The 18,269-nt window shown below is 64.8% G+C and overlaps 3 protein-coding genes across 4 annotated transcripts; 1 reads left to right on the forward strand and 2 right to left on the reverse strand.

Annotated features, from left to right (window-relative positions):
* Window positions 1-5,024: 5,024 nt before the first annotated feature.
* LOC121494604 (basic proline-rich protein-like) lies at window positions 5,025-7,173 on the reverse strand. The gene is made up of 4 exons (XM_041761197.1): window positions 7,016-7,173; window positions 6,716-6,957; window positions 5,952-6,635; window positions 5,025-5,887 (listed from the first exon to the last, which is right to left on the reverse strand). The coding sequence occupies exons 1-4, from the start codon at window positions 7,171-7,173 to the stop codon at window positions 5,025-5,027; spliced, it is 1,947 nt and encodes a 648-aa protein (XP_041617131.1).
* Window positions 7,158-9,837, forward strand: OAZ1 (ornithine decarboxylase antizyme 1). Its single transcript, XM_041763388.1, is given in 6 exon segments — window positions 7,158-7,395; window positions 8,248-8,305; window positions 8,307-8,393; window positions 8,664-8,836; window positions 9,022-9,107; window positions 9,269-9,837. Coding segments are annotated over 6 exon segments (684 nt in total). The 5' UTR covers window positions 7,158-7,249; the 3' UTR covers window positions 9,403-9,837.
* Window positions 9,838-11,132: 1,295 nt separating this feature from the next.
* Window positions 11,133-15,925, reverse strand: PEAK3 (PEAK family member 3). 2 transcript variants are annotated; one of them, XM_041763378.1, is made up of 4 exons: window positions 15,531-15,925; window positions 15,057-15,188; window positions 14,087-14,631; window positions 11,133-12,371 (listed from the first exon to the last, which is right to left on the reverse strand). In XM_041763378.1, the coding sequence occupies exons 2-4, from the start codon at window positions 15,136-15,138 to the stop codon at window positions 11,589-11,591; spliced, it is 1,410 nt and encodes a 469-aa protein (XP_041619312.1). In that variant the 5' UTR covers window positions 15,139-15,188; window positions 15,531-15,925; the 3' UTR covers window positions 11,133-11,588. The 2 variants fall into 2 exon arrangements, with proteins under 2 accessions (XP_041619312.1, XP_041619311.1); XM_041763377.1 differs by having other exon boundaries at window positions 15,057-15,281.
* Between the last annotated feature and the right edge of the window lie 2,344 nt (window positions 15,926-18,269).

Below are 18,269 nucleotides of genomic sequence, written 5' to 3' on the forward strand. Positions count from 1 at the left end.
TGAAAAGCTAAACATAGAAGGACTCCGTGCCCACCGCTGCCAACCCTACACGTGAACGTCCAAAAATTGACTGTGGTGTTGCTTGCCCGTATCCATGAATATACTAAAAATGATTGAATTGTACTCTTTATTTTTTTTAAAGATTTATTTATTTATTTATGATACACACAGAGAGAGAGAGAGAGGCAGAGACACAGGAGGAGGGAGAAGCAGGCTCCATGCGGGGAGCCCGACATGGGACTCGATCCCGGGACTCCAGGATCGCGCCCCAGGCCAAAGGCAGGCGCTAAACCGCTGCGCCAACCAGGGATCCCCGAATTGTACTCTTTAAACGAAAGTATTGCAGGGGGTCCTGGGTAATTCAGTTGGTAAAGTGTCCAACTCTTGATTTCGGCTCAGGTCATGATCTCAGGGCCCTGAAATCAAGCCCCGTATCGAGCTCCCTGCTCATTGGAGGGTCTGCTTATCCCTCTCCTGCTCCCCCTGCTTGCACACTCTCTCTTTCTCTCTGTTAAATAAATAAAATCTTTAAAAAAGAATAGATTCTCTCTTCCTCTGGCCCCCCGCCCAAAATAAACAAAATTTTAAAAATAAAATAAATGAAAAAAAATAAAAATAAAATAAATGAGAATATTGCATAGTATACAAACTCTGAACAAACCTGTTACAAAATATTAGTTCAAAGACACAGATAGGGATCCCTGGGTGGCGCGGCGGTTTGGCGCCTGCCTTTGGCCTAGGGCGCGATCCTGGAGACCCGGGATCGGATCCCACGTCAGGCTCCCGGTGCATGGAGCCTGCTTCTCCCTCCGCCTATATCTCTGCCTCTCTCTCTCTCTCTGTGACTATCATAAATAAATAAAAAATTAAAAAAAAAAAATTCAAAGACACAGATAGAGAATAAATGTATTCTTTAGAATATACATTTGCTATAAATATGATACATAGCATAAGGTGCATAGAGAAACACATGAAATTAGGTACAGCAAAATATGTTTATAAATATCTAAGTATATAAAATGTATATAACACAGAATGTTTCATTAACACATAGTATAAATACAGATATTAAAAATATACAAGAGGGGATCCCTGGGTGGCTCAGAGGTTTGGTGCCTGCCCTCTGCCCAGGGTGTGATCCCGGGGTCCCGGGATCGAGTCCCGCATCGGGCTCCCTGCATGGAGCCTGCTTCTCCCTCTGCCTGTGTCTCTGCCTCTGCCTCTCTGTCTCTCATGACTAAATAAAAAATGTAATTTAAAAAAAAAATAAAAAAAATAAAAATATACAAGAAAGAAAAGATCCAGTAAGAAATAGGCCTATATACAGTAAGTTTCCTCAGTGAACATCCGTTGCTCTTGGGTTTATTATTATTTTTTTAATTTTATGTATTTATTCATGAGACACAAAGAGAGAGAGAGAGAGGCAGAGACACAGGCAGAGGGAGGAGCAGGCTCCATGCAGGAAGCCCGACGTGGGACTCGATCCCGGGTCTCCAGGATCACGCCCTGGGCGGAAGGCAGGCGCCAAACTGCTGGGCCCCCGGGGTGCCCCTTTATTTATTTATTTTTTTATCATTTCTATGCCGACCGTGGGGCTCAAACTCACAAGCCCGAGACGAAGAGTCACCTGCCCCACGGCCGAGCCCCCGGGCGCCCCACGGGTCCCGTATTTAGCCACTGAAATTCCGTAGAGCCGCAGACAACCTCGCCAGGGAGCAGGGGCCATGCGGGCGGGAAACCGCATCCGCACCCTCGCGGTCAGGCCTCCGCTGCGGCTCCGCTTCTCCCCACCCTGAAACCCTGGAGGAGACCTTTGTCGCCTGCGACGAAGCTGCTGCGGGCGGGCGGCGTCCAGGAGCTCGAAGCCCGGAGGTGTGCGCCGCTGGAGGCTGGAGATGAGCCCTGCGGGGCTGTGTCCCGCGACCCCCGCGTAGCTGCCCGATGCCACCGGCGGCCTGCGCTCTACTGGGCCACGGCCCGGGCCGGGCCTCCTGGGCCGCGGTGGGACCCGGGGGGCTGGGGCGGGGGGTCCTCTGCCCTCGTCCGCTGCTCGCTCCCGGGAAGGGCCAGGCCGGACCTGACAGGACGAGGCTGAGCTCCTTCTTTTCTTACTTTTCAGCATTTTATTATGGGAATTGCCAGATGCACAGAACAGTCGAGGAAATTCTGCCGCGGACCCCCCCACACACACCCCCGCCCGCCCAGCCCTGTGTCTGCGGCTCTGTCTCACTTTCTAAATTTTGTTTTAATTTTTTTAAAATTTATTTATGATAGAGAGAGAGAGAGAGGCAGAGACACAGGCAGAGGGAGAAGCAGGCTCCACGCAGGGAGCCCGACGTGGGACTCGATCCCGGGTCTCCAGGATCGCGCCCTGGGCCAAAGGCAGGCGCCAAACCACTGCGCCACCCAGGGATCCCTAAATTTTGTTTTAAAGGCTGATGTCGGGGATCCCTGGGGGGCTCAGCACTTGAGCACCTGCCTTCGGCCCAGGGCGTGATCCTGGGGTCCCGGGATCGAGTCCCGTGTCGGGGTCCCCGCAGGGAGCCTGCTTCTCCCTCTGCCTGTGTCTCCGCTTCTCTCTCATGAATAAATACATAAAATCTTTTAAAAAATAAAATAAAGGTGGATGTAGAGATTGCAACACTTCGGCATGAACTAGGGATCCACGCGCTTGGCTGAAGTCCACACGGTCACACGTCACCTGCGGCTGAGTCGGAGCCGGGGCTCGCTTCACTCCACGTGGGAGCCCCCCTGGGGCCCTGTGACAGGTCACTACCACTTTAGTGGCTTCAAACCACAGGGATTGGTTATCTGATGGTTCTGGGCTCGGAAGTCCTAAAACCCAGGCGCGAGCAGGACTGGTCACCCCTTCATCCCCCCAGGGCCCCAGGAGGACCCGCTCCTAACCCCCCACCTTCCAGAGGCATCAGCTCCGTGGCCTGTGGCCCCTCCTCTGTCCTCACCGCCAGTAGCGCGGGGTCTGCCCGTCTCTGGGGTTCCCACCCTCTCGGGAGGACCTGGTGAGACGCCAGGCCCCCGGGAACCCAGGGTCACCCCGACCCTGGGGCCTTCACTTGCTCCCCTCTGCAAGACCATGTGAGGTGATACATCCTAAAAGCCCTCCCTGACACCCCTCTTTCCTACTCTGGTCTGGGGGGGGTCTGTCACCTCTCACGGACGCCTGTTCCAGCAAGGCCAGCCTGATGGGACTCTTGGTCCCCAGCAAGCCCAGCCTGGGCAGGTGGCCCTGAGCCCCGGTGCTGACCCTCAGCCTCTCCCCCCTCCCTGCCGTGGTCCTCAGAGAGGGGACGTGTCCTTCCTCACAGATGCAGCATCTGCAGGTGTACCCGCAGCGGTGCTGTGGGTGGCATGACGGGGGCAGCTGTGGCATCGAGCGCTAGGGACCAGAGGTGACCGGGCCCCAGACCCGCCCGGCCTCCAGGGCAGAGTGGGGACGCGTTCCTGCCCGAGGACCTGGCCGCTGTGCAGTGCCCGGGATCCCGCAGCCGGATGAGATCTGGAAACACATTCGGACCCGGCCTTGGCGCCTACGGTCCCGGTGGGGGCGGGCGCCTCGGTCCCCTCCCGGCACCTGCAGCCGGTAGCCGGTAGCCACAAATGTCCCTCCTGCCTCCCGCCCCTGCCTCCCTGCCTGCGGGCAGAGGGAGCGCCCCCAGGCCCGGGGCCCACCCTTCCGAAGAGGACGAAGGACACTAGGGCTGCTGCTCACATCCCTGCCCTGTGCTGGGCGCCCTCGGATGCCCTGCCCTACCTGACCCCCCACGCGCCCCCTTTTCTCTCTGACCTCTGCTTTTCTGCAAGCTGCTGAAACTCGTTTTTTACCAAGAGGCTATGCTTTTCCCCCCTTTCCACCCACAAGGATTCCAAACTAAAGAGCACTCGGGCCAGCAACCTGCAATGCCTGTCATCGAAGAAGGGACCGTCTTGGGTTTCTGGCGGGACATCTCACCCCACCAGGTTCCTCCGGGGGGCGGGCCCCACACGCTCTCCACCCCACCAGCGCTGGGGGGCAGCTGTGACCTCTGTCGCTTTCTGACCTCATGGGGGGTAAACACCACATAACCACGTGACCAGCGGCAGCTCTGGATTCTGGATTCTTGGCCCAGAATCACCGGTCTGTGCCAAATGCCGGGGAGCCATCAAGACGCAAAACCCCCGCAAAACAACGCATTTCGCAACCCGGAGAAGCCGGGGCCTACGTTATAAGGAAGACAGCAATCCTACACGTAGTGAGGACAAGGAAGCAGCACCCTGGGGTGGGGGCCGCAGGGAGCCTTCCCCGTGAGACCGGGCGCCTCTGCGCCACGATTCAAAACCATCGGGAAGTTAAGAATTCACTTGCTGGGATCCCTGGGTGGCGCAGCGGTTTGGCGCCTGCCTTTGACCCAGGGCGCGATCCCGGTCCCACGTCAGGCTCCCGGTGCATGGAGCCTGCTTCTCCCTCTGCCTGTGTCTCTGCCTCTCTCTCTCTGTGACTATCATAAAAAAAAAAAAAAAAAGAATTCACTTGCTTTTACTTGGCACCACGAGCTGCAGTTGTAAACAAAGTCAGGGATTCAACATTCTTTCCCAGCAACATTCCCCGGTTGCCCCCCGCCTTGGGCTCTTGCGCTTTTGCGGAGTTTTCCCAGTGTACACACGGAACCGTCGGTAGGACCCTGTACTTGGAAGTAGGAGCAGAGCGGTGAGGAGGAGCGCGCCCCCCGGGAGGGGATTGGGGATTCCGAGACACACAGGGACTCGGCCGTGTTTGCAGAGTTAGCTTCTGAGGGTTTTGCAATCATTCAAGGTCCTTTTGGGGAAAGTGTGTGTCTCTAACCCAAGTGGACACAGCAGATTGAGATAAACATGAGATAAAAACAAGGCGGGAGTTGTGACACCAAAAAACCATACAGCAGTTGCCTCAGATCTACCCGCTCTCGGCCTCGGTGCCTGGAATGTAAACCCAGAGAGGAAGCAGGTCCTGGTCGGTGGGTGCGGGGTCGGCGGGCTTCGCTCGGCCTTCAAGGGCTGGGACTCCTGCCCGAGGGGGCCGCCTCCACCGGGAGGGTCCGCGTCCACAGGGGAGGGTCCGCGTCCACGGGGGAGGGTCCGCGTCCACAGGGGAGGGTCCGCGTCCACCCGGAGGGTCCGCGTCCACCCGGGATGGTCCGCGTCCATGGGGGAGGGTCCGCGTCCACCCGGGAGGGTCCGCGTCCACCCGGGGAGGGTCCGCGTCCATGGGGGAGGGTCCGCGTCCACCCGGGAGGGTCCGCGTCCACCCGGAGGGTCCGCGTCCACGGGGGAGGGTCCGCGTCCACCCGGGATGGTCCGCGTCCATGGAGGAGGGTCCGCGTCCACGGGGGATGGTCCGCGTCCACCCGGGGAGGGTCCGCGTCCACGGGGGATGGTCCGCGTCCACCCGGGGAGGGTCCGCGTCCACGGGGGATGGTCCGCGTCCACCCGGGGAGGGTCCGCGTCCACGGGGGAGGGTCCGCGTCCACCCGGGGAGGGTCCGCGTCTACGGGGGAGGGTCCGCGTCCACGGGGGAGGGTCCGCATCCACGGGGGAGGGTCCGCGTCCACCCGGGATGGTCCGCGTCCATGGGGGAGGGTCCGCGTCCACCCGGGAGGGTCCGCGTCCATGGGGGAGGGTCCGCGTCCACCCGGGGAGGGTCCGCGTCCACCCGGGGAGGGTCCGCGTCCACGGGGGAGGGTCCGCGTCCACCCGGGGAGGGTCCGCGTCCACGGGGGAGGGTCCGCGACCACCCGGGGAGGGTCCGCGTCCACCCGGGGAGGGTCCGCGTCCACGGGGGAGGGTCCGCGTCCATGGGGGAGGGTCCGCGTCCACCCGGGAGGGTCCGCGTCCACCCGGGGAGGGTCCGCGTCTACGGGGGAGGGTCCGCGTCCACGGGGGAGGGTCCGCATCCACGGGGGAGGGGCCGCGTCCACCCGGGATGGTCCGCGTCCATGGGGGAGGGTCCGCGTCCACCCGGGGAGGGTCCGCGTCCACCCGGGGAGGGTCCGCGTCTACGGGGGAGGGTCCGCGTCCACGGGGGAGGGTCCGCATCCACGGGGGAAGGTCCGCGTCCACCCGGGATGGTCCGCGTCCATGGGGGAGGGTCCGCGTCCACCCGGGGAGGGTCCGCGTCCACGGGGGAGGGTCCGCGTCCACGGGGGAGGGTCCGCGACCACCCGGGGAGGGTCCGCGTCCACCCGGGATGGTCCGCGTCCATGGGGGAGGGTCCGCGTCCACCCGGGAGGGTCCGCGTCCACCCGGGATGGTCCGCGTCCACGGGGGAGGGTCCGCGTCCACCCGGGGAGGGTCCGCGTCCATGGGGGAGGGTCCGCGTCCACCCGGGAGGGTCCGCGTCCACCCGGGGAGGGTCCGCGTCCACGGGGGAGGGTCCGCGTCCACAGGGGAGGGTCCGCGTCCACGGGGGAGGGTCCGCGTCCACGGGGGAGGGTCCGCGTCCACGGGGGAGGGTCGGCGTCCACGGGGGAGGGTCCGCGTCCACGGGGGAGGGTCCGCGTCCACCCGGAGGGTCCGCGTCCACCCGGGATGGTCCGCGTCCATGGGGGAGGGTCCGCGTCCACCCGGGAGGGTCCGCGTCCACCCGGAGGGTCCGCGTTCCTCTGCGAGCAGGAGGGTGGTTGGCTAAGCCAGGACGCGACACGCACGATTTCACTAACTCCGCGCATCCTCCGTACAGAACCTTCTCCCCGCAGAGGGGGGCTCTGGGACCCCTCCCCGCGAATACGGGGCCTCTGTCGCCCCCCGCCGCCCGGGGGGGGGGGTCCCGCTGCGGACAGGGAGCCTGGCGACAGTGACAGGACGACGGCGCAGACGCGGCCCCCGCCAGGCCTCGAAAGCCGGCGGAGCCCCCGGGCCCGGCTGATGGGGGCGGGGCGCGCGTCCGGTTCCCGACGCCACGGCGCCCCGCCCCCCGCGCGCCCGCTGAGCGACGCCAGGCGGGAGGGGGCGAATGGGGCGGGACCCCCGAGGCCACGCCCACCAGGCCCAATCCACCAATCGGACGCCGAGGGGGGCGGGCACGCCTGCATTTCCCGGGGGGCCCGAGGCCCCGCCCCCTCGCGCGGCCTCGTTCCAGGCGGCGTGGGGGCGTGGCCCGGGCGCGGCGCCTATAAAGGCGGGCGGCGGCGGCGGCGCCATTTTGCGAACGGCGAGCAGCGGCGGCGGCGCGGAGAAGCGCAGCGGAGGTTTTCTGGTTTCGGACCCCAGCGGCCGGATGGTGAAATCCTCCCTGCAGCGGATCCTCAACAGCCACTGCTTCGCCAGAGAGAAGGAAGGGGATAAACCCAGCGCCACCGTCCACGCCGCCCGCGCCATGCCGCTCCTCAGCCTGCACAGCCGCGGAGGCCGCAGCAGCGAGAGGTGAGCGCCCCGCCCCCGCCCGAAGCTTCCAGAAGGGCCGCCGCGCAGGCCCGCGGGGAGCCGGCCGCGGAGGTGCCGGGGCGGGGCGGGCGGCGCCTCGGGGGCCCGGCGGGGGGGCCGAGGCCCAGTCGGGTCGGGGGTCGGCCGCGGGCCGGAGGGAGCGGCGCCCCGAGACCCCCGAGGACGCGCGGAGCCCGGGGCGCCACGTAGGCGGCGGCGGGGCCTTCCTGGGGGGGCCGCCCCCCCCCCGCGGGCTGCGGGCCCCGGGCCCCGCGCTCCCCGACGACGCGCGCCTGCGGCAGGTGCCCGGGTCCCCGGCGGGCGGGGACGCCCCGCGGACGCCGCGCTGGGCCCGGGGACGACGGCCCGGCCTGGGGGGGCCCCGGCGCGAGCCGTGCAAGATGGAGGCGGCTTCGGGGCCTGTTTACACTGCGCAGCAAATGGCTGCTGGCGCTGCCGAGCGCGCCGATTGTGAAAACCTCCCTCGGGGCCGCGGCTGCCGCGATGACGCAACCCGAGGCCGCGGGCAGGGCGCGGGAGGGGCGCCGCAGGCGAGGGAGGCCCGCGAGGCCGCGAGGCCGGGAGTTCGGGGCCGCTGCCCCCCGAGCGGGCGCCGGGCTGCGGGGGGAGAAGGGGAAGTCCGCGCGGGCCGAGTGGGAAACGGGAAGTGGCTGCGAGCACCGGAGGGGTCGGCGCGGGGGTGAGGGCGGGGGCGGGGCGGCGCTGGCCGGGGCGCTGACAGGCGGAAGCGGCGGTGTAAACAGGGCCCCGGTGTAAACAGCCGCCCGCGGTGGGGGGGGGGCGGGGGGCTCCGGGGGCGCCTCCCCGGGCTGAGCGCCCCGTTTCTCGCAGTTCCAGGGTGTCTCCTCACTGCTGTAGTAACCTGGGTCCAGGGCCTCGGTGGTGCTCCTGATGTCCCTCACCCACCCCTGAAGATCCCAGGTGGGCGAGGGAATAGTCAGAGGGATCACAATCTTTCAGCTAATTTATTTTACTCTGTAAGTAACCCCCGTTTCTGGCTGGGGTGGGGGTGGGGGGGTCGGGGCACGCACCTGTGTGCACCTGCCTTTCAGCCCCAGGGCTTTAACTCCACTGCAGGGTCGGGGGTTCCCACCGAGGTCTGGACGTGGCCGGAGCCCCTGCCCGAGCCCCCTTCCCGCGTCCGGACGGCAGTGCGCTGGGTGTGGGGATGGGGGTTCTCTCGTTCCTCGGCTGTGGGGAGACTTGGCAGGTGTCTGGGGTGCGGATAGAGCGCTCTCCTCCTGCAGGATAATCGGCTGAATGTAACAGAGGAACTAACGTCTAACAGCAAGACGAGGATTCTGAACGTCCAGACCAGGCTCACGGGCTCCAAACACATTAACTGGAGAGCGGTGCTGAGCGGCGGCTGCCTCTACATCGAGATCCCAGGCGGCGCCCTGCCCGAGGGCAGCAAGGACAGGTGAGGGCGGGGCTCAGGTGGAGCCGGGCTGCCCCCCTGATTGCGGGGTGTGTGTGGGGTTCTTTCTGCACACTGAGCAGCGGTTCCTGGGGGACTCTGACCCTGGGGGCGGGGGCGCTGTGTGCTCCCTGGGAATGAGGCCGGGGGTCCCTGGCAGGCAGGTGGGGCTGACGGTGGCCCTTCAGCTTCGCAGTTCTTCTCGAGTTCGCGGAGGAGCAGCTGCACGCCGCCCACGTCTTCATTTGCTTCCATAAGAACCGCGATGACAGAGGTAGGGGCTGCAGAGGGGAGGGCTGGACCCTGGGTGGTGGAGCCTTGGGGTGCGGGGGGGTGGGGCACGGGGCCCACAGGGCTCGGCCACAGGTGCCAGGCAGGCACAGAGCCCAGGGTCCCGGGGGCCCCGCGGCTGCTCTGACTGCCTTTTCTCCACAGCCGCCTTGCTCCGGACCTTCAGCTTTTTGGGCTTTGAGATTGTGAGACCGGGGCATCCCCTTGTCCCCAAGAGACCCGACGCTTGCTTCATGGCCTACACGTTTGAGAGAGAGTCTTCGGGAGAGGAGGAGTAGTGGCAGTGCCGCCTGCGGCCCTTGTGCTCTGCCGCCGCCGGAGCCCTGGACGGCGGTCCCTTTGCCTGTCGTGCTTTGTGCGGGTGGCGGACCGACGGCTGCGCTGGGGGCGCCGACGGCAGGCCTGCTCATCTCTGCTGGGTTTGTCCGCATGTTGTAATTGTGCAAATAAACGCTCACTCCAAATTAGCGGTATATTTCTTGAAGTTTAATATTGTGTTTGTGATACTGAAGTATTTGCTTTAATTCTAAATAAAAGTTTATATTTTACTTTTTTATTGCTGGTTTAAGATGATTCCGATTGTCCCTGTATTTGGAGGAGGAGTTTCTTATTTGAAGGCTCTTGGAAATCTTAGGTCTCTTACCTTGGAAAGATAGGTGTTAATCTACCCTTCTAGTGCTCTGAAAACTGAATAAAAGTGATGACACCTCCAAGACTGTGTTGGCTCAGTGGTGTTGCCCCGGCCCCCCCACCCCACCCCGGGGGGCTGCAGAGCTTGGGTGAGGGGGATGTCCTGAGCTTCCTGACCCCCTCGCTTCTCACTTCTCCTGACCCTGCCTCCTTTTCCCAGCGGTCCTTGGTCCTTTCCAGGGGTAGGGGTGGAGCATGGCCCTGGGTGTCAGGCTGCCCCACCCGAACCTGGGCCTCCTGCTCCCCTGCTCTGGCGTCTCTGGTGCCCTTATCTGGGACGGCCAGCCATGGCTGCTGGCAGAGTTCCCTCTGCTTGCCCTGGGCTGCGACCTGTGCCCCAGGCCTGCTGCCTGGGACTTGTGTGGGGTGTCTGGTCCTGTGCCCCGGATTTAGTACCTGTGTAGACCCGGTGTGCACGGCAGCCCCTGGGGAGGGCTTTGTGGGGGCCGGGCTGGGTCAGGCGATCCACCAGGGGCCACAGCTGGAGGGTGGGTGCGGGAGGGGCCCTGGGTGGGCTGGGGTCAGGGGCCCCCAAGGGCTACATTGGGCAGGGCTGCAGCGCCACCTGCTGGCCACATCTGGGTGCATGGCCAGAGGCTCACACCCAGGCCTGGGCTGGGCAGGGGTGGGAAAGGGCATCTTCTATGGGGCAGGAAAAGAACCCATAGGGATTGGGGAGTATTGGGCTGGGGCAGGATGTTGCCTGAGGACGGGGCCGGCCTTCAAAGTCCGAAGACGCAGAGCTGCACGACCCTCCAGCCTGGGGGAGTCAAGGCTGGACAAAGGGCTTTGGAGTTGGGGTATTGAAGGATGACTAGGAGTGTGAAGCCCACGAGGAGAGGAGAGGGTGCTCCTCTGCAGGTCAGGAAGCTCCGAGGGTGGGCAGTGTGGCCGGCGGGGTTGGCTGGGGCTTGGGGAGCCTGGGGAGGAGCCCACTGTATCCTGGGTACTAAGGAGCCAGGGGGGATGTTTGAGCAGCCCAGGAACCTGTCATACCTGCGGGCTAACCGTGTCGGGGGCGGGGAAGTGAGGGCTGTGACTGGAGGCCCCAGGCAGGCGCAGTGGGACCCCTCAGGCCTCGTGTGTTCCTCAGCGGTGTAAACGAGGCCCTGTTCTGTCCCTCTGGTTCCCCCGTGCGTCGTCCTTGCCGGTTTATGCCACTGGCCCGTGTGCGCGTCGACACCTGCCGTGGGTTCAGCCTGGCTTCCACCCTCGGGAACCCACAGCCTGGAGTCCCCTCCAGGTGGTCAGGTGGCCGCCCCCCAGGTGCCGACAGGTGCTGGGAGGAGGCGGAGCCACAGGGCCCAGGAGCGGCAACTTTATTTGCTTGGATGGAAGAACCGCGCGAAGGCCTGGCGGCTGCACAGAACCAAGTTTCACAGAAGGGCAGCGAGGAGGCCACGGAGGGTGGAGTGCGGGGAAGCGAGGCCACACTCGGGCGTCTCAGGTCCTAGGAGCGTCCCCTCCCCCGGGGACCCCAAGCAGGTCCTGACAAGGACGTGCTCAGAATGACCGGCACCCTCAGCACAAGGGGTGCTCCGGGGCCAGACACGGAGGCCGCGTCCACCTTCTCGGGAGGACGGTGCACACCGGAGTCCAGCGCGGCCAGCGCAGCCTCATGCCTGCTGGAAGGTCCTGGCATCGGAAAGCCTGGGGAGGCCTAAGTCCCTGGTGTAGAAGCGGGAGTGGGGGCGCTGGAGAGGGGGTGCCCTCATTCCGGCCCCGTCTGGAAGAGGCTGTCCGCTGGCTCGGGGAGGCCCCGTCCGTCGGGGTGTCAGTCCCACAGCAGCGCCAGGGCGCGGCCCACGGAGGCCTCGGTGGCCTCAGCCAGGTACTCACAGCACAGCCAGTCCTCCAGGCCCAGCGCCTCCCCGGCCGAGGCCCGCTCCGCCAGGTGCAGCACGAGCAGCGCGCGGCGCACCTGCAGCCACGGCCCCAGCGGGGCTCCCTGGCGGTGCAGCTCGGGCCCGGGCCCCCAGAGCAGCGCCTGCAGCGCACCCCGCGCCTGGGCGGCCGAGGGCCGGGAGCGGCCCAGCCGCGCCGCCAGAGCCTCCAGGCCCGCAGCCAAGGGGGAGGCGCAGGGCTCCGCGGGGCCGAGTAGGGCGCGGAGCAGGCGGCCCAGCTGCAGCGCGTGGGCGCCCGGGGGGCCCGGGGGCCGAGGGCGGACGCGGCCAAAGTCGGCCAGCAGCAGGCGCGGGGGCCCGGCGGCCGCACAGCCCCGGGGCGCCGCCAGCAGCAGGTTCTCGGGCCGCAGCTCGGCCAGGGCGGCGCCCCGCGCCTCCAGGTGCTCCAGGGCTGACGTCAGCTGCAGCAGCAGCACGGCCACCACCCAGGGGAACTCCTCGGGCCGCTGCCGCCTGCCCGCCTCCGCCAGCCATTGCGTCACCGTGAGCTCGGGCACCTCGGCCGCCAGCACCACCGGGCCTCTCCAGGGCACGTCGGGCAGCGCGCCCTCGGGCACCGGGCCGCACAGGCCCTGCAGGTTGAAGTGCGGGGCGAGCGAGGCCTGCAGCTCCAGGCCCCAGGGGTGGGGCTCCTCCGCTCCGGGCTTGGACACCTGAGGGGCAAAGGGGGGGCCATCAGGGCCTGACCGCGGGGAGCCCGCCCAGCGCTACCCGCCCCCGCGGCGCTTCGGGAGTCCCGTGGCCGCGTGGCCTCCAGGAGTTAGATGTTCATTCGGATGCCTGTCGCCGTGTCGCCGGCGCGATTTCAAGGAAAGCCGCGCGGAGGAGCACGGTGTTCAGGGGTCACAATGCTGCCCGCCAGAGGCGCCAGGGACAGGGCAGCTCAGGTGCCACGCCGGCCTGTCCAGTAGGATTACGACTCAGGCCACCGTGTAATTAAACATTTCCAGTAGCCACATGTGGAAATTGATTAGAAGTGTGAACATAATTTTCTTTTTTTTTTTTTTTAAGATTTTATTTATTTATTCATGAGAGACACACACAGAGAGAGAGAGAGGCAGAGACACAGGCAGAGGGAGAAGCAGGCTCCATGCAGGGAGCCCGATGCGGGACTCAATCCTGGGTCTCCAGGATCACGCCCTGGGCTGAAGGCAGGCGCTAAGCCACTGAGCCACCCAGGGATCCCTTCTTTTTTTTCTTTCCTTTTTTTTTTTTTTTTACATAATTTTCATGCTCTGTTTTATTTGACCCTATATACCTAATAGGTTGTGGGCGTAGATAAAAGCTATCCCTGAGATGTTTTACTTTAGGGTTATTTTTTGACACTAATAGATTAGTCTTCGAGACCCAGGAATAGTTGACAGGGCACATCTCAGTTGGAACCAGCCCCATATCGAGTGCTCAGAAGTGACCACGGCCAGCGACTGCCCTTCTGGACAGTGAAGCTCCTTCTAGGAGGTCAGGGGAGCATCAGCTCTGGGAATTACATTAGAACCACCTGGGGGACACTGTTTTTAAAAATACACCCCAGGGCCTTCCCAGCTGGAGCCAGGATCCAAGTGTCTCCGAAACGCACAGCCAGCAACAAGGGTCTCCCTCCGAGCTCCAGGTGTAAAAACGGGCCCATACTCGCACGTGTTGTCAAATGGGTGAGGACCCTCCAAAATGCTGATGCGTCTGACACGGGGTGCTAGGTTTAGAACGAATCTTTTCTTTTCCTCCCCTGAATAGCACATAAAAATGGAAGGATCTGGGGCGCCTGGGTGGCTCAGAACCTCTGCCTTCGGCTCAGGGGTGATCCCGGGGTCCTGGGATCGAGTCCCACGTCGGGCTCCCTGCATGGAGCCTGCTTCTCTCTGCCTGTGTCTCTGCCTCTCTCTTTCTCTCTCCGTCTCTGTCTTTCATGAATAAATAAAAATAAAATATATTTTTTTAAATGGAAGTATGTTATGACAAATATGGTGACAGTTGCACCGTAAAGTCAGTGTGGCGATTGGGTGGGTAAAGGCGCCTTGAAGTCAGCGGGGCTCAGGGCGCCCAGATGACATGTGGACGGTCGCAGCGTAGTTAAGTGGTGGCGGTCAGCTGGCTGCGGCGGGTGAGCACGGGGGCCGCCTGGCGCCGCCACGGTTCACTGCAGAACGGGTTCAAGTGCGGATTCCTGGGCTCCTGGGAGGTGTGGGGGGTTGGGACACGCAGGCGCTTCGCGTGTCCGCGGCCCCACGCTTCAGACACGTGGTTCCGGGGCCGAGCGTGTTAGCTGGCGTTAGTTGCAGAGTAAGCGGGTAGGCCAAGCTGCACCGCCCCGTTAGCCCCAAGCTGGGAAACTGGGGAGGCGCCCAAGGAGGCGGGCGGTGGTGGGGCTCACCTTGGCGGCCAGCATGTGCCACGCCTCGTCGCCCACCCGCACCATGCGGTAGTAGAGGGCGTCCCCGCTCTCCACGCAGGGCGAGTGGTCCAGGAGCCGGAAGCCGTGGCCGGGTTGGCAGGGGCCCGGGTGGCCCCCCAGCAGCCGGGCCCGGAGCCGAGCCCGCACCGCGCGGACCCCCTCCAGCTGCCGCGCCTCCAGCATGGTGCGCATGGCCTCGGGCCGGTGCAGGTCGTACCAGGGGGCGCCCAGCGAGGTGTCCAGGGAGCCAAAGTGCGTCTCTGCAGTGGGACAGGCTGGCCAAGCTTTGTCACTGGCTGCCTGGCTCTCATCCACACTGTGGGACCCCAGGAAAGGCCTCCGAGGCTGCCCAGCTGGAGCCGGGGCAGGGCTGGCGCTGGGGACCCTGTGCGTGGGCAGGGAGCGGGTCCTGCACAGCGTCTTCTTGGGCAGGGGCGGGGGCAGGGGCTGCGGGTCGGTCGGGGGGGGCCCAGGTGCCCGGGGGCGGCAGGCCTTGGAGGGCAGCAGCTGGGCGCGGACCTCACCTGCGGGGAGGAGCACGGAAGGGGGTGAGGACCCGAGCAAGGCCCCGGGCACCCGTCTCCACCCCTCGGCCGGGACTGCCCGGTCTGCAGAGTGAAGAGAATGTTAGCGGCCCGCGCCCCGCGGGCTACGGAGGCCGCCCCCAATTCACAGGGGAGGGGACAAGAGCGATGCATCAGAGGCCGAGAAGTGTCCGGCCCAGGCCCGGCAACCCCGGGTCCCTGCGTGGCGCTGGCCACCTGACCGCACCTCTGTGAACTCCGGCTTCCTCATTTTTACACGCCATCATCCCAGCTTTTTTCCCCTTTTTAGCAGCGTTTTATGAAAGGTGGGGAACCGGCCGCTAGAAGGGAGCTCAGCTGCCCTCAGGCAGAGGGTCCCCCCGCCCCGCCGGCCCGCGTCCCCCAGCCGGGCCCCGGGGGCTCACCGAGGTTGCTGTAGGTGGGCTGAGTCGGCCAGGTGGGGGCGTCAGGCCCGGGGGTCCCAGTCGGTGGCTCGGGGCTGCTCATGCTGGCCAGCGTTGGGGCACGCACGCGGGGGTGGCGAGCGGGGCGGGGACCTAGGCGCGAGTGGGGGGCAGCCTCCGTCTCCTTCCCACCCTTGACCTGCTGGAGGCCCTGGGTCAGCCCGCCGCCCTCTCTGGGCTCCCTTCCTGGCGGGGGAGGCAGGGAAGTCACCCCTCAACCTTTCAGGAAGGACCCTGTGCTTTTGTGACGTGGACAGAACAGAATGTCGGAGGTGAGGGTGGACCATGGGGGGTGGGGGGGCAGGACGGCACCCAGGGACCCGCGCAGGGCACCTCCTTCCCAGAGCTCAGCAGCTGGGGCCCCCGCCCCGCCCCGCCTGCCCTCCAGGTGCTGCCTCTGCCCACTCCCGGCCCCAGCACCCCCGGGGGCCCTACCTGCAGGACTGGAGTGACCAGGGTGGGGGGTCCTCCAGGGAGCTGCTGCCTGGGGCCTGTCAGGCTGACCTGTGGCCCGCGGCCGCCCGGAAGCACCGTGCAACCGTCAGACCGCAGGGAGGGGGTGCTCGCTGCATCACTTCCCCCCGCCTGCCCGCAGGGGACGCCTCCCTCGAAGATGGGAAGGGCATTCCAGGCAGAGGGCTCGCCGCCCGCCGCGGCCCTTGAGCTGGGGGGCGGGGGGCTGTGACACGGGGACGGTCCCAGAGGTCACACCCGGGGGGGTCGGGGGCTCCGCATGCTGGGCTCCCCCCCGGGGCCAGGGCAGGGAGCCCCGGGCACGCTGGGCAGCGAGACCACCACCAGGGCGCCTCTTTCCTGCGTGGCTTTCGTGGCTTTCCTTCCCCCTCTGCGGGGGGCGGGGATCGGAGAAGCCCCGGAGCCCGCCGCCCGCTGCCCGCCGCCCTCGCCGCCCCCCACCCACCAGGGCCTCCTGTGCCCTGGGACGGTTGGTAGACGACGATTGCCACACGTGGAAAAGCAAGGACCCTGCACATCCAGCTGTGTCTGGGCTGGAGGCTCGCCGGGCCGGGCCGAGGGCGTGAGGGGCGCCCCAGCTCCGAAGGGAGAAGCAGGAGCCGCCCATGTGCGCGGTCGCAGCGGCACGTTTGCATCGCAGCTGGAGCGTGTTTGGGGCTGGATTTCCCTCCCTGCGCCCCCTCTTTCCCTTCGGGGCGCTGAGCCCAGAGAGGGTAGGGAATCCATGCAGGGTCACACAGCCGGCCCAGGCATGGTGACAGGTCCTGGGGCTGGTCGAGGGGCGCTCGGTGCCCACCAGGCCCTGGGCGGGGGGAAGCAGGTTAAGCCACTTTGTGAACGTCTCCCACACCCCCTGCCCCTGCCCTCTGGCCACATTTTGGGCAAAACTGACCTGCTGACCCCGTGGCATTTCCAGCGTGCGGTTCCCTAACTTGATCCCGTATCTTCTGTTTTTGGGTGCTCAGCTCCCCGAAAGGACAGAATTGACGCTCTCCGGCCTTAATCTGCGGGGCACCCCGTGACTGGGTGGCTTTGGAACCACGTGACGGGAGGCAGGGTGCAGGTTCCCAGAGGAGGGACGGATTCCACAAACCCCGGGCCCCAGGCGGGGCGGCAGGTGCCGGGGACACGGCCTCCTCGCCGCCCACACGCCTGCTGGCTCTTCCCGTCGTGAGGCCCTTGGGGCCGCCCAGCCAGCTCCTGGCTCTGCCCGCGGTTGGGGGGGACGCATGCAGGGCAGGCACCCCGGCTCGGAATGGAAGGCGAGGCCAGAACACCCCACTCCAGGATCAAGGTAAAGGGCCTTTTCGCGTGATCTTTAGGGGACCTTGTTGGCTAACCGCGGCCGTGGGCCGCCCGGCTCTTTTTGTAAATGAAGTTTTATTAGAACCGGGGCCGGGCAGGGTCATGGCAGGGAAGATCCTATTTTTTATTTAAAAGATGGATGTTGGGCAGCCTGGGTGGCTCAGCGGTTTAGTGCTGCCTTCAGTCCAGGGCGTGATCCTGGAGTTCCGGGATCGAGTCCCACGTCGGGCTCCCTGCATGGAGCCTGCCTCTCCCTCTGCCTGTGTCTCTGCCTCTCTCTCTCTCCATCATGAATAAATAAATGAAGTCTTTAAAAAAAGAAATAAAATAAAAGATGGATGTTTTGTTCATTGTGGATCTGGGACGTGAATTGTTTATGGAACGTTGATCTGGATGGCTGAGCTCCGGGCATCGGCTCAGATTTTGTGCCTGCGGTGAGGGCCTCACTGCCCCCCGCCCCCCCAGCCTGGTCCCAGCCCGGCTGTGGTGGCCACCTGGCCAAGCGGGGGGTGGGGTGGGGTCCAGGCTGGGACTGGGGTGACACCTCCAGGGACTTCTGCATCCGGGATGGGGCAGGGTGGTGGGCGGGTGGCACGTGGGGAGCCCCCACCTGCCTCGGGGTGGCCTGGCCCCAGATGCTCCCAGGGGTCTCTGCGGGAGGTGGGAGCAGAGTTCACAGCTCACACCCGCTGGGCACCCCGCCGAGGCTCAGGAAGGGGACCGCCTCCCTCTCCGCGGGGACCGTGCATCGACGTGGGAGTCGCCCTGGGGCCCCGGGGGGTGGGCACCAGTCCCGCTGACCCACTGTAGACTTTCGAGCTCCAGAACTGTCAACTAGTAAATCTCAGTTGTTTTAAACCATTAAGTTTTGTTTTAAACCATTAAGTTTCGTTACCGGAGTCACGGTGCGCGGCCCGGGGTCTCCCCGGAGGTGCGGAAACCCGGTCTGTGCCGCGGAGGAACGTGGTGTGCGGCCACAGCTGGAGGACGCTGCACACCACTCCCGCTCCATCCCGCAGGGGACATCGAGGCAGGGATCTTCAGCGAGCACCCCCACCCCCACCTCCGGGCCCGGGTGTGCCGACTGGACCCATGTCCTGTGTTTCAGGGGGGACCCCATGGACACCCTCTGAGCAGCACCTCCTTGGTTTGGGTCCTTGGTTTGGATGGAGGACCCCTCAGCCCCACGCCAAGCACGAGACGGGATTCAGGAAATCCTGGGCCTTGTACCTGGTTTGAACCAGGGAAGGCTCCTCCTGCCTTTGTTGTGGGAGGACCAGGGCTGGGGAGGCTCCCGGGATGGCAGGATGGCGTAGAGATTATGCAAATAAGTAAATAAATCTTAAAAAAAAAAAAAAAAAAAGCTGCCTTTGAGCCCCCAGAAGCAGGGAGACT

The sequence above is a fragment of the Vulpes lagopus genome, chromosome 7, assembly GCF_018345385.1.
Source record: "Vulpes lagopus strain Blue_001 chromosome 7, ASM1834538v1, whole genome shotgun sequence".
NCBI lineage: Eukaryota > Metazoa > Chordata > Mammalia > Carnivora > Canidae > Vulpes > Vulpes lagopus.

Excerpts from the sequence above, each read along its gene's own strand:
- LOC121494604 (XM_041761197.1), bottom strand. The coding sequence starts at position 7,173 with ATGGCGCCGCCGCCGCCGCCCGCCTTTATAGGCGCCGCGCCCGGGCCA. Across the intron at positions 6,636-6,715 it reads CCCCCCTCTGCGGGGAGAAG|AGGAACGCGGACCCTCCGGG; the intron begins GTTCTGTACGGA and ends TCCTGCTCGCAG. Across the intron at positions 5,888-5,951 it reads ATGGACGCGGACCATCCCGG|ACGCGGACCCTCCCCGGGTG; the intron begins GTGGACGCGGCC and ends CCTCCCCCGTAG.
- PEAK3 (XM_041763378.1), bottom strand. The coding sequence starts at position 15,138 with ATGAGCAGCCCCGAGCCACCGACTGGGACCCCCGGGCCTGACGCCCCC. Across the intron at positions 14,632-15,056 it reads GCCCACCTACAGCAACCTCG|GTGAGGTCCGCGCCCAGCTG; the intron begins GTGAGCCCCCGG and ends TCCTCCCCGCAG. Across the intron at positions 12,372-14,086 it reads GGCACATGCTGGCCGCCAAG|GTGTCCAAGCCCGGAGCGGA; the intron begins GTGAGCCCCACC and ends TTTGCCCCTCAG.